General features: G+C 37.0%; 1 protein-coding gene across 1 annotated transcript; it reads right to left on the bottom strand.

The window, feature by feature from the left end:
• Positions 1-908: 908 nt before the first annotated feature.
• Positions 909-12,706, bottom strand: LOC106033368 (DNA repair endonuclease XPF). Its single transcript, XM_048065815.2, is given in 11 exon segments — positions 909-2,551; positions 2,553-2,922; positions 4,000-4,112; positions 4,820-4,912; positions 5,641-5,849; positions 5,851-6,233; positions 7,775-7,903; positions 8,241-8,386; positions 9,090-9,249; positions 11,769-11,949; positions 12,527-12,706. Coding segments are annotated over 11 exon segments (2,124 nt in total). The 5' UTR covers positions 12,695-12,706; the 3' UTR covers positions 909-2,379.
• Positions 12,707-12,922: the final 216 nt, after the last annotated feature.

Genomic DNA, 12,922 nt, shown 5'->3' with positions numbered 1-12,922 from the left:
CAACAATATTAAGGCAGAAGTTTAAATGAACAAATATTTTGAGGCTTTATCCTTCTAACAGTACCTTAAATACTAAAAGTGACTTAAAAATGGAGTTATGAAAAGTTATTAATAGAAAAATCTTAAGCCAGCTTTCTTAGATCCTCAGGAATCATGTCTGAACATGTACGATACAACCTTGATTTCTGAATCTTTGTCAAAGATTTTATAAGTGAAGAGAATTAGTTTTTGAATAATGACAAATTTTTAAGGTTTATCTGAGAACAGAGGATTTCAGCAAAGATTTTCACTAGACAGTTCTCTGACAAGAAAATAACAGTATCCTCTGCTACTGTGACAACTGTGGCTTTGAGCTTGGTCCCAGTCTATGAATGCCTGCTCTAAGGCTGCATTAGAACCCATCCCTTAATGAAGCATATAGCTTGATTTCTCACTATTCCGGTATGTTAATCTTCAGTGATGCTACAAATGGGGACCAAAATAATCAACTGTATTCAGTGTTAAAAAAAAAAAAAAGGTGCCATAATACAATAGGCAGTAGAAATCTGCAGTCATTTGGAGCAGTAGAAATTTCCCAAAGGGAAAGATGTAAATCACAGGATGAAAAAAATAAAATTAAAAAATAAAATAGATTTGACTTGATATACTGAGGGGAGTTCAGAGTTCGTGCTGTTTCAGATTCTAATATAGTGCTGACAACATTGAAGAAAACATCACACTGGGACTGTTGAGAAGAGTGTAAGAACTAGAAGTCAGCATTTGCTGGTGTGAACATAAGCTAGCCTATAAGCTAGCATCTTTTCTAAGGATTTGTTTGCAAGGTAATTTTACCATTAAAACAGATACTACATTTTTGTTTGTTTTTTATGGTTTCATTCTGCAAAAATGACCAGTGTGCCTTGGACAGATTACTTTCTACCACAAGCAAGTTTTATTAGACATACAGGTTTGGGAAGAAATGCAGCATTACTTGGTGTTATCAGAACTGTAAAAATTTCTACTGAGATAGCTAGTGAAAAATATTTAGATTACACAAGGCTCTTCAGGAAAAGATTAAAAATAAATTCCATATGGTGTTCATCTTTTCATGAAATGACCACATAGAAAAATCAGAAACTGAATCAAACTGTTTGGTACCCACGTACAAATCTTCTAAAGAGAAATAATACCAATCACTTATAGAGAGAAATTAAAACTTATATCAGTTCATAGGCAGCTCCACTGCTGTACTGATTCACACAGATTGATGAAGTTTGTGCTTTTATCTATGTGCTATGTGGATGAGTTAACTCGTTTACAGAGCAGAGAAGTAGGTGTGAATGAATTTTTAGACCCTTACTGAGAGAGAGATGCTGTCTACAAAGAGGTTCATTAGATCTTCCAGTGACTGTTAAAGTACCGTGCCTTTCTAGCCCAGCTTGTTCTTGTGCTGAAGGTTTATTTTGTTCCTCTTACTGCTGTACCTGTTCTTTGTGTAGATTGGTGATGGCTACTGTAGATGGCAGCAGAAGCTAAACAAAATACAGAGATTTTAATAATTAATAAATCCCCTCTCTGCTGCTGTCCTAAGTATGTTCTTTTCTCTTGGTGTCTGCCAGCTGTTCTTGAGGATTCAAGCAATTCTAGGCAACAGAAGCCAAATTAAATAAATTATATACGGAATTAAGGTTTTACTTACAGACTTTTTTTTGTCTTTGTCAGTTCTGTGTGTATCCATGTCAAATAATAAAAGCCAGTTTTAAAGATCTCCTGATAATGTCTGAATCTCCCCTCCTTGTTTCTCTATAAGCTGCAGTGTTGAGCAAAGATCAGCAGTAATTCTCACAGATGATTTTTAATTCTGATTTTTCTTTTGGGAATATTTAATTTTATTTTGTCCCCTGTAATAACTGCTGCTGCTTGCTTTCTTTCATGACAGCCAACTATTAATGCAAAATAAAAATCTGAGAGCTTGTCCTAGTCATTTTCCTTTTGTTCTTTTCTTAATAAGTAGTAAGACTGGTATGTGTATGATGTGCTACAGCCTTGAGCTTTAAAGATGCTCACTCAGAGCAACTTAAGGTAAGAAACCAGTGACCTAAGTACCACACAATCCAGCTCAGAGTTGCAGTCAACCTTCACAACAAGATGTCCATAAAGGCAACAGTAAAAAAAAAGAAAAATATCTTCTGTAAAGTCAAGAATTTACTTGCATTTCATACTGCTGCTTTTGCATGCACAGCACGTGGTGCTAAGTTGCCCAAGCCCTGCTTGTCTAGTTAAACCTCTGTATCAATGGGGTTTTGCTTTTGCAGTCAAGAATTTGTTTGGTTGGTCTGGCCTTTTGTTTATGACCAGGCTTGCCTGACACTGCTAGGGTTGCATCATCTCCCTGTGTTGTCATATGCAGACTAATCTGCAAAGAGAGTTACACTTGTCTGACTCGGTAAGAGTTTCAGAATCTGCTGTTACAGCCATTGCTGTTTCTGCATCAGGTTGTGGATGATTTTGTTTTAACTCTTCAAACAGTTCAGCAGTAGCATGGGGAGAAGGACACCACAGGATACGTAACTGGGAAATGGAGTGTAAGAAGAGTTAGTTTAGAAGTAACGTCACTACTGGAAATCTCCTGATGTAGAGAACCTCACAGAATCAAGGAGAAAGGTTTGTTAGGATCAAATTCAATCAGAAGAATTGGTGGCTTATAGTAACGGGACATCAAAATGCATTGTGTATACAGTCTTCCATTGTTTAATGAACCAATAAGATCACTGATACTTTTCCGCTCTACACAGACATCAGGAGTTAAGATATAATCTCCAACTTCCAAAGTAACAGGCTCAATGTCAATACCGTGACGATGAATCAGTGATGGAAGCTCACTACGAAATTCCTGCATGTCGGCTATTATAGTTTGTTGAGTACTCTTCTGTTCCTGCCCATCTGAAGAGCAAAATAAAGAGTTAGACAAATTAACACATGACCTCCAACTCTAGCTATCCTATGTGATGCCAACTCTTCCATAATGGATGAACTTCACCTTTCGCATTATACCTCATATTTAGCAGTATAATAAATCGAGACTTTACTAAATTTTAAACTTTAAAGACGAATGAGTTGCCACATTATATACTATAGTTTATGGAGTATGCTCTGCAGTTTAATAGAACTATCATGTTACCTTCTATACGCTGTGTAGTGACAACGAGATATATTAAACTGTAGAGGAAAGTTACTTAAACGTGTGAAAAAAATGTCTAAAATGTTTCCTGCAAGATCAGATAATGAAGTTGCTGCTTTTTATTTCCAGCTGTTTCCCACAGAAATATGGCATTTCATTGTAGAAGATATATTTTAACTTCTATAGATCTATCCGTAAAAGGACATATGAAAAGATCGCAGCATTGAGGTGACTAAAGACATCACAGCAAAGATTAGAGAGCATATGGTAAAGAAGAGCAAGATTTCAAAAAATGACAGCTAAGAAAAATAGAGGCAGAGCTGTAAAGATGAAGACAGAGTACACATCAGAGGAAGGGAACAAAAATACGGTTAGAAATGCAACAAAAGAAAAAGAAAGATGCTTTATTGGAAAGAAAGTGAAAAACATGATCTGGAGTAGTTCATTCAGGCAATCTGTTTCACCAAGATCACAAGAAGTTCCAAACATTGACTAGTTCAAGAACAAAATACATCACTTGACTATCTCTAGACTTCAGTTTTAATGTTTTAGTTTCTTTCCACCTCACTACAGGCAACAGGCTGCTCAGAAACAATCCAAATGGTATCTGGTAAAATACTTCCTTAATCTATAATTTCTTTTCAAATAAAAACATACTTCGCTGATATTTCAGAATGACAGTGAGAGATGCACTAAGGTAGATAATGCTTCTTTTCCATCAGGATTGCAGAATCCACTTGCCTCTACCACCCAGATGCTTTGGACAGGATTTAAACAAAATAGGTTACAAGCCTTTTTCACAGCTCAGAGCTGTGAGCCCAGCTTCAGAAACTACTCACCTGCTCTGTGTGTGTCAGTGGAAACAGAGGCAGGTTTAGCATCTCTCAGAAGGTCTAAGTTTGTTTCATCTCTTCCTTCTCTTTCTTCAGTAACAACCATAGTGGCCCTTTCCCTAAGGAACCACAAACAAAGAATCACTGAAAAATTGCAATTATATATGACAAATACTTCGTAACACTTATGTACTGTCCACTGAGATGTAAAATTACATGTGGTTGAATACTAATTGTAAACCCAACTAGAAATGCAATTCATTAGGATTTCCAGATTGTTTGGGCTAGATTCTAAGCATTTATTTTAATTTAAACATTTAAACATTTTATTTGTAGTACTTCTGAGCATTTCTCTATATTTTTTGAATTTCATAGAGCACATACAACAAAAGAACTAATGACTAATACGAGGAGTATAACCCGGTGAGAAGACATTATCTCATGCAGTCTAAGAAAATAATTGGTTTAGTCCTGAAAACTACTTAAGTCATGAAAGCCTTAGAAATACCTTACAACATAGGTTACCTGCAGACAGAAACACATTTTCAGAAGTTTCTCAAAACGAGAATCTTAAACAATTAAGTAAAAATACTAGTTATGCTGGGTAGTCTTTGAACTTTCATACTAAAACGCCAAAATATCAGGTACTCTGAAAAGGAAGGTTTTGTTTTTTCCATTGATAAGAAAATTCTCTTCAAGGATCTAAGAAGCAACTGTATTTGGAGTTTACTTAAAGCCTTTGCACAGTTAAGAACTTCACCATTTTAAATGTGAGCACTTAAGGGAATTATGTAAGAAATTAATAACAGAAGGTTAATTTTGTTACCAAATGAGTTTTTCAAAGGCTTCCTTCTCTTTTCTCAGAGCTGTCAGATAGTGCTGTTCTTCTGTTGAGCTTCCATATATGAGGAAATACACCTGTATGTTTAGAGGGGAAAAAAAAAAACAAAACTATTTAGTAAATTAAAAAAAAAAAAACACCAAAAAACGGTATTTAAGATTAGTAGCAGTAAGTGCCTGAAAAGCTGAAAAGGTAAGCTGAAAACATCATCTTTTTACTGCAAAGATACTGCAGAATCAGCAACAAAAAATCTTATATCCATTTTTCCCTCTTTTCTTAAAAAGATATAGGCTTACTGAAATTTTGGGATTCAACCAGGGTGGACTCAGATTTTAGTCAGACACAAAGCAAATATAACGGAGAAGTTACTTTCTTAGTATTTTAAAAATCTTCCCAGAAGACTATTTATAACAAACTACGATCTGCAATTGTCCTGATGTAGGAAAAAAAACACACAAAAAAACAAAAAACAAAACATGTAAGACTTCAAATCATATATTTGCACGAGGATATCTTATCTTCTACATAGAACAAACTGCCTTTTATAGAATGGACATTTTATTACAGGTGTTTCTGTTATTAAGGGACTAAATACCTAGTAGGAATTAAAATTTATCTTGCCGACTACATTCGACACAGTTTTGTTTAAAATTAAAAAGAAGGCTAAACAGGAATTAAAAGGTAGCTTAAGAAAACCACTAGATGCATTTTGTGCCTTGACTGCCAGAAGTGCACAATAGATTTTTATTTCTTTTAAGACTAAAATTAGAGCAAGAACAGTCTTGATTATCACCAAGTTCACTTGCCTCAGAGGCTTTCCAGGTCTGCTTGCCTTGTAGATTTTCAGCTGCCACACAAAAGTTAGCTCTGCATCATACAACGTGACGTATCTTGGTTCTACCTCATGCAGTACCCTGGTCAGAGCATAGGGATCACTGCAACCCTGCAACGGATGAATAATTATGAGTGGGTTTTTGAAAATACCGTAGTAAGAATCTGAAGGTAAGTTCACAGGTGAAATCTTCATGAATGGTCTCATCGATACTGCCTTCTTGGCTACTGTTTAACTCTTTGTTATCTTCCACATCCAACTCCTCTTTGTTTTCCTCCTCAGTTTTCCCTACCATTTGGATTATAGTCCAGTCTTGCTGCTTCTTGTGTTTATTTTGTTTTGAAGAAGTTGCGAGTTTGGCTTTTTTGGCTTGAGGCCCTGTGTCTGGTCTGGCATTTCCTTTGGACTTGACAGCTTTTCTGTCCTTAATCCACACTTCTCCAGCTTTCTCATCCTTTCCAAAGGTTTTATTATACAGTCTTGTTAAAAAGGCTTCTGCTCCATCAGTAATATACTCCCTGAGCTGTGCACAAGTTCGGTCGTCACTGGCACAAATAAGCACTTGCCCTGCAGCCAAGAGACAGTATCATGTTTATAATCTGTTATGATGTACTTCTTTTAATCCAGCTACCAGACATCTTGAGCAAATTGTTTTTAATGATCCTAGAAGTGTGCCTGCCAAATGCCTTTTACACTTGGTGGTCACAGTTGTTCTGGACTTGCAGGGAGTCTAAATTGCATCATATTTTGTATCAAACCAAGATTAGAGAAGATTAACGAAAGTTCAGCGTTCCTTATTCTTACACCATCTAAGGTTTTTCTTTTGACCATTCGAAATGAAGCAGATATAGCATGGGCTGAAACATACTCAGATGCTTTCTTTTTATTTTTTCTTAAATGTGGGATAAGACAGAACTTAACTGAGACTGTTCTAGTTTTCAGCCTTTGTCAGCTGTGTTAGGGAGTCCAAAAAATACAGGTTTCACACAGTATTATTGATGTTTGTGGGCCTTGAATAACAATTCTCTGCAAGCTGATTCAGATAAACTCCTACAACCTAGGTTAGAGAGCCAGTTCTTATCCATAGTCAGAACACTGTGGGTGGGAGAAAAGAGCACTTTTTTACCCTTACTATTTCCTAAACTAAAACTTGGTGAAATTTAAGGGGATGAAAAGTCCTAAAATAGGAAAGGCAGCAACGCAGTTAGTTAGAAACACACTCACCTTCTACTCTCTACCCAAGAAACTGCACCTCCTGGAAAAGTGATTTTTAGGTGCCCAAGAAAATGTATGAGATGGTATGGGCAAAAGATGGAACCTCTGTTTTTTTGAACCTGAACCAAGCAGTACCTTAATTACTATAGTTCTAGCCCCCTGCAGCTCCATGCCCCTCCACAATCCAAGCGAGGGCCATGGTTGTCTTAACAGTTCAGGGAAGACTGCGTAACAGACCAGTACAGCTTGTAAAGCTATGAAGCAGTTCTATTTCTGCATTACTTTAATTGCTGTAGAAGGCTGGAACGTGTACAAGTTGCCTCGTTATTTAGAACAAAGACCACAGCAGATGAGATCTTTTGATTTGCACTGGGATAAACTGAATAGATAATTGTCTTATAACTATCTATCCTACCAGTGAGAATACATGAAACACTTTGTCTTAAGTCCATAAATTATTGTTTAAAACCAGCTCTTCAGTATAATCACAGTAAAGAATTCTAAAGAATTAGAGCTACTTCTCTCAATTGACTTGTTCTTCAATTCTGAAACTCCTGAATGAAATATATATATATTTAAAGTAATGGCAGCTTCTTATCCCTTATCCCATATAAAATGCAAAAGATCAAGCTGACATCTATTTAATTGAAGAACAATCCTTAAAAGCTCTCCCAATGATCAGCTGAGTAAGCTGAGAACACCTTACTTTTTTGTGACTGTTTTATGTTGTTTATTATATGCTTTTTAAACAAAGATTATGTCTCAATATATCCCAGCTACCAGATTGAGGTCTAGAGTTGTGTAAGATCCTGTAACAAACCACAGCACAATAATACACAGAGTGTTTGAAATCATGTTACACTCTCTAACTTAAAATTAGGAGCGATCAGTACCATTTTCCTTCTTTACATAATTGTTTCCAGAGACTTTGCCTTTCTGATTCAGTTTCTCATGTGCAATGCGATAAATTCTCGCTCGAGAATTTACAAACATTGAAGTACTGGAGTCAAGAAACATCCAACCTAAACAGAAAAAGAAAACATTAATTGTTCGACATTTGAAGTGTACATGCTTCAGACATTTCCAATAATAGCCTCACATCTCACATCTGGATTACCTGTGCTACCTGCTTACTATGTAATTACTAGCTTAATAAGAGACAGAAATGTGATGCAAATCTCACACTGTTAAGTAACAGCAGTTAAGTGGGAAGATGAAAGCATTATCTGTCAATAAAAACCTACGTCCGTATGGCTGGTTATATAAAACCTAATTAGATACCTTCATGTGTTTAGGAATGTTAATTAAAAATATCATTTCTCTGTTTCATGCATTAACTTGTATGGTTACTGTGTTTACCTGAATTCTTGCCAAAAGCTTTTTCACTTGCTTTCAGTGACTCCAGAAGATTGAGGAAAGTGACACAATCATTCTGAGTTAGATACTGTAGCAAAGTACACAGTAGTTTCAAATCCTGGACCAAAGATTTTTGTCTTAGTTCCAAGCTGATGCCAGAGAGGATCTAAGTAGTGACGTATTGTCTAGAAATATAAATTGGAAAACTCAGGATGTTAGATTTCTACTATACTAATCAAGATATAAATGCCCTTTTTTCATTTGCAGGAGATGCCACTTGCCACTTTTTATCCCAATAACAAATAGCCAAGTGAAGATGTGATGGTGAGACATTTATTTTGACGAGTAACCATTTTTTGCAAAGTTACAATATAGATGCCATTATGTAAATTCATAAATTCAACAAATACATGCAATTCAACGATTAGCAGCTATATATAATTTAATGCTTTCAGTACATATTTTCCTTTCTATATGAAGAAAAAAAAAACGTAATATAAATATCAGTTAAAAAAAAAAAAGGAAAAATCTTATTTTACAGCTACTGGCCTGTGCCTCTAGTGTTTAGCATCCTTTATTTAGCTAAAGTAGAAAACATTAAAATGTCATTTAATTTTCAAATTAAGATGAGTATGATACAGATACACAATGTAGAAAGCCAGAGGAATAAAAGCCTCCAGATTTTTTAAAGTACAGAAGGCTTCACATCAACAGTAAATATCAGTTACTAAGTGTTTCGCTATGATGGCTGAAATATGGCTGATACCGTAATTATAAAGAAGTTCATATAAACTAAAGTTACAAACTATTTAAATGTAAAGTAAGCTAAATGCAAGATGAATCCACTTCTACAGATGCAAGGACTGCAGTCTTATGAATGGCCTCATAAAACCATCTGATGATTTCATGATTATGACTGTTCTCATTCTAGGCATGTGAGCCCGTAGCTCTGGTGACTGATCCATGGAGAAATACTGCACCAGATTCCACATCATTATTACAAGTAACAAACCTCAAAGGAAGAACAACAACAACAACAATCTCATAAGGAAGAAACTGTAATGGGCTCACAAATCCCTTGAAGTCATATGGATCTGCTGGCAGATAATTTAACATCCCCAGCTTTGGCTAAGCAGCAGGTCCTTGTTCCAACACAGCCTCTATAAGCCAATCTGACCACACAGTTACAAAGGTGCCAGCTGATTTTACAAACAAAATGAGGCACGGAGAAGAACACTATGTCTGAAGAACTCTGCAATTCAATGAGAATTTTCCTTACTTTGTGCTGCACCCCCAGGTCTTTTCATGGTTCAGAAGGCAAGAAGGAAAATTCAGAGAGCTTTGTGTTGTTCATTTCTGCATCTTTGTAATACCAAAAGGTAGAGTTTATAACAAAGAGTGTGAGTACACAAGATGTACATTCTAGACTGGACAGAAAAAAAAAAATAGGCAGACCTCCTGCCCAAGGCAAGAGCACTGAATGGGTTATCAGCTGAATTGCCCAGTCTCATTTCAGGCTCTGCTCCTGGAAGACTTAATGCATGCCACAGACATAGCAGCTTGGTTTCCACCAGTCATCAAGAAATATTCATATCACATACATGAAAAGGAAAATTAAAAAAAAAATAAACAAAACACAACACAATCTGACACAAAGAAATAAATAACCATAGAGTTTCACCACAATCGGAAAAAAATACTTCCACGAACAGTGGAACTGTGAGACTGTGTTCCTGTTACTTCATGGTTTAAATTATCTCTTCAATAAATGATGTTTTTCTTAAGCTATTTAGATTATCACTTTCTGCTGTGATTTCTACTGGCTAAAAGCACAGCTATACCATAAGGTTAAGCCTCTTAAAGATTTAATTTGAGTCTATTTTCAAAAATACTTAGAGAAATTTAGGTCTTTAAGACCATTTCTTCTGTCACAAATTGAATGAAATTAGTTTTAGAATACAAATAGGGAACGAATACAAATAGGGAAACACATAGGGAACAGAATACAAATAAGGAATTCATTCAGCTGAATTTACGAGTTCACGAGCTGCTCATTCTCACGTGATTCTTCAGTGATTTTATAAACAATATTTCTAACACTTACCAACACTGTACCATATTTTTTCTATGTTAGTTCCTCAAGAAACACTATTACAAGCTTTTGTTGGTTTTGTCGTACAATTTCACACCCAGGTAGTACGTTTCCAATAGAAACACGTGTTACCCAAGCTTTAAATGAAGCACCAGGTTTGTAAAAACTGGTGTCACACTGACCTCCAGTGGCATTACTATGAGTATAACAACTCTGTGTCATTTCAGGTCAGTAATTTTTAAAAAAATCTTTACTGCATTTATTCCCTTCATCCACACAAAACCCAAAGATGTGTTTTATTTTGTTTTGTATTTTTCTTTGGGATAAGGGGGAAAGGCAAACAGGAAAGAGCCGAAGGGAAGAACAGAAATTAAAGGAAGTGCCCAGAAACTGTTTACCTTTTTTTTTTTTCAGTTGGAAAAAAACAGAATTGACAAGTCTAGTGTCCTTTTGCCTTAGCATGAAGCTGTTCAATATGTTTCACAGATTTGAGGTTTTAAAGGTTGACTAAAAGGAAGGAGATATAGCTTGTGAAGCAAAAACTTACATTCTTCTACACATTTAGTATTCTGTTGCATTTAAACATTATAAAGATGTTAATATTATATACCAGTAAAATATTCCTATACTCTCAGGCATCTGTTTTACTAGCTCTCCAGGCTGTAAGAGGGTTTCCAGTTTAACCGCTATGTTTATGTTCTTAGACAAGAACATAAAAACAACTTAGATCAGGAGAAGAGAGGGACCAGAACATTAGAGAACAAGACAACGGGAATATCTTTCATGTGTAACTTCTATACAACTACAAATAAAGTCACAAGCTATGCCCAAAAATCTTTGCGAAGTTTTAACAACATTATTTCATAATATTGCTATTTAGATAGCATCCGAGATGTTACAAGAAGATTAGTAAGACATTGTTATTTTATTTGATGGGAAAAATCATCAGGACTAATTCATTAATGCAAAAACCAGCAAGTGTGCATGGTTGATAAATATGCAATCTAAAATCAGTTTCAATCACAGGCCATTTACTGAGAGTATTCTGGACGTTATTTTTTCAAGTATAATCAATTATTTTCCTTGGAAAGCAACGCAGCCACTCTGAATTTCCATGTTTCTTATGTCATGGCATAGTTTAACTGCTGATTGTTTTCCAGTTTATTACTGATATCAGAAAGCCATACAGGGACATTATCCACTACCTAAAAAGAATGTGGATTTTTTCAAATCGTGTGATTAAATAAAGCAAACAAGTTTAGAGCAAAAATGACCATTAAAAAAAAAAAAAAGGTAAGAACTACATATTTGTTCCTTTTATCTCAGTCTTTGTAAAAAAATATATAATTCTTCAACCTTAACATCAGTCAGTAGAACTCTTTCCACAGAATTAAGCTTTATATATTTTCAGTCATAGCTTGACTTCATTAAGCTCTTACCAGTAATGAGGTTTGCAAGAATCCTGTCAGTAAGGAAATCTACCACGAGGATTCGACTTGTTGCAAAGAGAACTCCTCCTTGAGTGTAAAATTCATAGCCAGTGTTACTTGCAACCTTATTGGTAACACGTCGAGGAAGATGAACAACTCCGTCTGACCTCAGTTGAGCAATAAAATACTCCTAAAACAAATGCAGTAAAAACACAACAGACTTCATTCTGACAACTGATGAAATGGATACAAAAAGAATTGCAATTAGGCCTATTTCATTAGTTTTGCAGAGCTGTCCACAACCACATAAAAACATGACAGTGTAAGATACTAGATAAGGAAGTCAGAATTATGGTGATGTTTTATTATTAGACATCCTTCATTAAGTTTGAAACCCTTTCAGGTGACTTAGAAACAAAAGTTTCTTCAATATCAGTTAGACAATATTCAAGTACAAGCCACTGCCACTCGATGGATCTTAGCTACCCTGAAAATTTTACCTTGCGTTTTTCACAGTATGTTAACGGCCCTTTTTTTCAGGGAGCAGGCAACACTAACTTACGGCCCGAGAAGCGACCAGGGCCCGTCGCGGCCCGCCAAACCGCCGCGGGAGAGCCCCCAGCCGCCAAACCCCATCTACAAGGCGGCAGCAGCCGGCGGGCAGCCTCTGCTCGGGCCCGGGCAGCCGCCTCCATCCCTCCTTCCTCCTCCTCCTTCTCCTCCTCCTCCTTCCTCCTCCTCCCTCCTCCTCCTCCTCCTCCCCTCACCTCCTCGGCGGGGCTCGTGTTCAGCACCAGGCTGGCGGGCTCGCTGTAGAGGCGGAGGAAGCGCAGCAGCAGGCGGTCGATGCCGAGCCCACAGGCGCACACCACCAGCCCGTCGTGGTGGAAGAGGTCCGACAAAACCTGGCTCCCGCCCTCCCGCAGCGCCACCATAGCCGCCGGCCCCAGCCCGCCACAGCAGCGCCTGCGCCCGGCCCGCCCCAGCCTCGCCGCGGCTGCGGAAGCGGCGCCCTCAGGCGGCTGGAGGCGCTGCCTCCCCTGGTAGTTGAGGGTCTTCTGAGGGCGGGGGTCAGGTACGGAGGTCATTTTTTTAAATTACAAATGGCTCATTTTTAGTCACTGACTAGTGGCATTTTTTAACCAATGAAGCTGGCCGAACCG

This window comes from Anser cygnoides, chromosome 15 (assembly GCF_040182565.1).
Source record: "Anser cygnoides isolate HZ-2024a breed goose chromosome 15, Taihu_goose_T2T_genome, whole genome shotgun sequence".
NCBI lineage: Eukaryota > Metazoa > Chordata > Aves > Anseriformes > Anatidae > Anser > Anser cygnoides.
This window is presented reverse-complemented; position numbering and strand designations above follow the sequence as displayed.